Genomic DNA, 2500 nt, shown 5'->3' with positions numbered 1-2500 from the left:
ATCCGTTATACAGCTCGGGAACCGTTCGAGGCACAAGTGATGGGAGGGCACAAGAATGCAAGGCTTTAGGGAAAGACTTGGAGGGTCTATTGTGCTCAGTATCTATCTCGCATTCTTCAGGAACCAATGTGGGGATTAAAAATGAAAGAAAGAAAAAAAAAAAAATCATGGCTAAGCATATGATAACATATTTAAAGTGTTCAGAGGCTAGTTAACTGACAACTTCAAATTGTATAATTTTTTTGAATATAGAAATCAGATGTTCAAGTCAACTTGACATCTAGTAGCAACTATTCTGCAAATTCTGCAGGGGTAAAGGTACTGAATACTGCAATGACATCAACAAACAAATGAAGAGAATTTCCGAGAAAAAAAAAAAATCCAGAAAAAAAATTGTGAGAGCCTGGAGCCCCATCCATGGCCAAGAAAAAGTAATGTTTGGAATTAAGGAATCCCACCACATGTTTGGGCTGAATGACAGCTCTAAGTTCCAGACAATGTGAGACTGATGACTGTCCTGTAACAATGGGTATATATTACCATTCTATTATTGCATTTTGGCCTAATAATTAGGAGACTGAAATGTGAAGATACTTATCTTAAAGGTATATATTACTGTACACATAAAAATTCAGAATAAAAACATTTTTCATGATGGCAAATTCTGACTAGTTAGCCACCTATATTAAAAAAAAAGAAAATAGATAAATAAAACATAAAAAGATAAAATCCATATGGAATCATCAAGACTCCTGTTTAACAAGGAGAGAAGACAGTCTAATCAATCAGCTAATCATATATTTAATCTAGGCCTATATCAAGTGCTCAAACTTTTAAATCAAATGACTAAGAAGGGACTCAGCCCTCATGTGCACTTCATGTTATTCTTTTTCTCATAAAGGAATGAACTTGACCTTTTTTTTTTTTTTTTCTATTTCACTGAGAAAAAAAATAGATGCCTAGTGACATTCTGAATTAATATTACTATATGCTGAAGTTTACCAAACTCTCTTCTTCCCCTTGGAAAAAAAAGAGAAAAAAAAGACAAATTCACAACAGTTTGAAAGCACCCAACACATGCCTTTTGTAATTACATCCAAGAACTAATAGGTCCTGATTTCTTTTCTATGGGGAGACTTTGTGCAATTGTGCAATGAATAAACACCTGATTTTTTTTTTTTTTTTTTTTATAAAAGGACTACATTAGAATAAGTAATGTAAAAATTGGACAATAGAAAAATAAGTGTCCCATTTAAAATGTTATATACTTATTTTTTTGTTGCTTTTTGTTTTTACAATATTCAAGAAATATATTCAGCATGAAATTAGTGATATTCTTTGAACACAAACAGGTGAAAAAGAGTGAAAAATTAAGGGTGTAAACAGCTATGATAAGTTGCCCGGGAGATAACCGATTTAACCAAACACTGGGTATACCAACTAGAAATGCTGGGATTTCCATTTCGTTATGAGCATTTTCTGGCCGCAAGTATCTCACTCAATGACTGAGGTGACAGAGAGAACTTCCAAAGCCCTTGTATTTCTATTTTTCAATATTAAAAGCATATGCTTGTACAATATTTCTAAATGACATCCTGTTTCTTCTAGATATACCCAATAAAGCTTACATCAAGTACCCAGTTGCACAAAAACGAATACTAAGTCCACGAGCTTTTGCAAATGCTATATAGAACAACTTGCCTGATTACACTGAGGGAATTCACAAAACTTTATATCTTTTCAGTATATCATTAAAAACAGGAATAAATTTAATTGCACACATAAACAATTACAATCAAAAGAAATAAATCTTAATGTATGTTTGTATGTGCAAATATACATAAAAAAATGGAAAGCCTTGCAGATGATGATGATGACCCAAAGTTGAGACTGTTGTTACGCGGGTCGCACAGCCGCTGCAAACCAGGCTTCCCCCCCCCCCCCCCCCCCCCCCCAAAAAAAAAAAAAACTCGGCTCAGCTTGCTACCTGCTGCATGACACTCTTCTTTTATAACATATGTGCACTATCACTGTTTCTCTGTGGCTGAAAAAGTCTTGATATATATATATATATATATACATAAATATATATACATAAATATATATATATACATTACTATATATATATACATAAATATATGTGTGTGTATATATATATATATATATATATATATTTTGCTCTTGAGTGCTAACGTATACGTCTTAACACAGGATTACGCAAGACAAGGGCTGACTCTGCCGATACTATGGGCAGCTCATTGTCTCGGTGGTAGTTGATCAGGTGACTGACACTGTCAAAGGTTCTTGACTTTGTCCGGACCTGGGAAGAGAAAACAGTCTGAAGAACATGGGGAAAGTTATATTCTATTCCCTGAAATTACATGCCTAGCCTTTTAAATGAGGAAAGACTGCCCAATGGAGGAGATTCCTATCAACATCAATCTCAAAGTTTTTTTTATATATCAGGAATCACATTCTTATATCATCTTACTTTTCTTCA

At 33.7% G+C, this 2500-nt stretch overlaps 1 protein-coding gene across 1 annotated transcript in view; it reads right to left on the bottom strand.

The window, feature by feature from the left end:
* LOC125030516 (SHC-transforming protein 1-like) overlaps window positions 1-2500 on the bottom strand; it is an 11602-nt gene that overhangs the window by 1944 nt on the left and 7158 nt on the right. The window contains exon 8 of the mRNA XM_047620577.1: window positions 1-2320. This exon is cut by the window's left edge and continues 1944 nt beyond it. Within this exon, the coding sequence (XP_047476533.1) occupies window positions 2189-2320 (132 nt within the window). The 3' untranslated portion in view covers window positions 1-2188. The remainder of the gene's footprint in view (window positions 2321-2500) is intronic.

Source organism: Penaeus chinensis, chromosome 11, assembly GCF_019202785.1.
Source record: "Penaeus chinensis breed Huanghai No. 1 chromosome 11, ASM1920278v2, whole genome shotgun sequence".
In the NCBI taxonomy this organism is placed as follows: Eukaryota; Metazoa; Arthropoda; class Malacostraca; order Decapoda; family Penaeidae; genus Penaeus; species Penaeus chinensis.
Note: the sequence above shows the minus strand (reverse complement) of the source record. Positions and strands in the feature narration are given on the sequence as shown.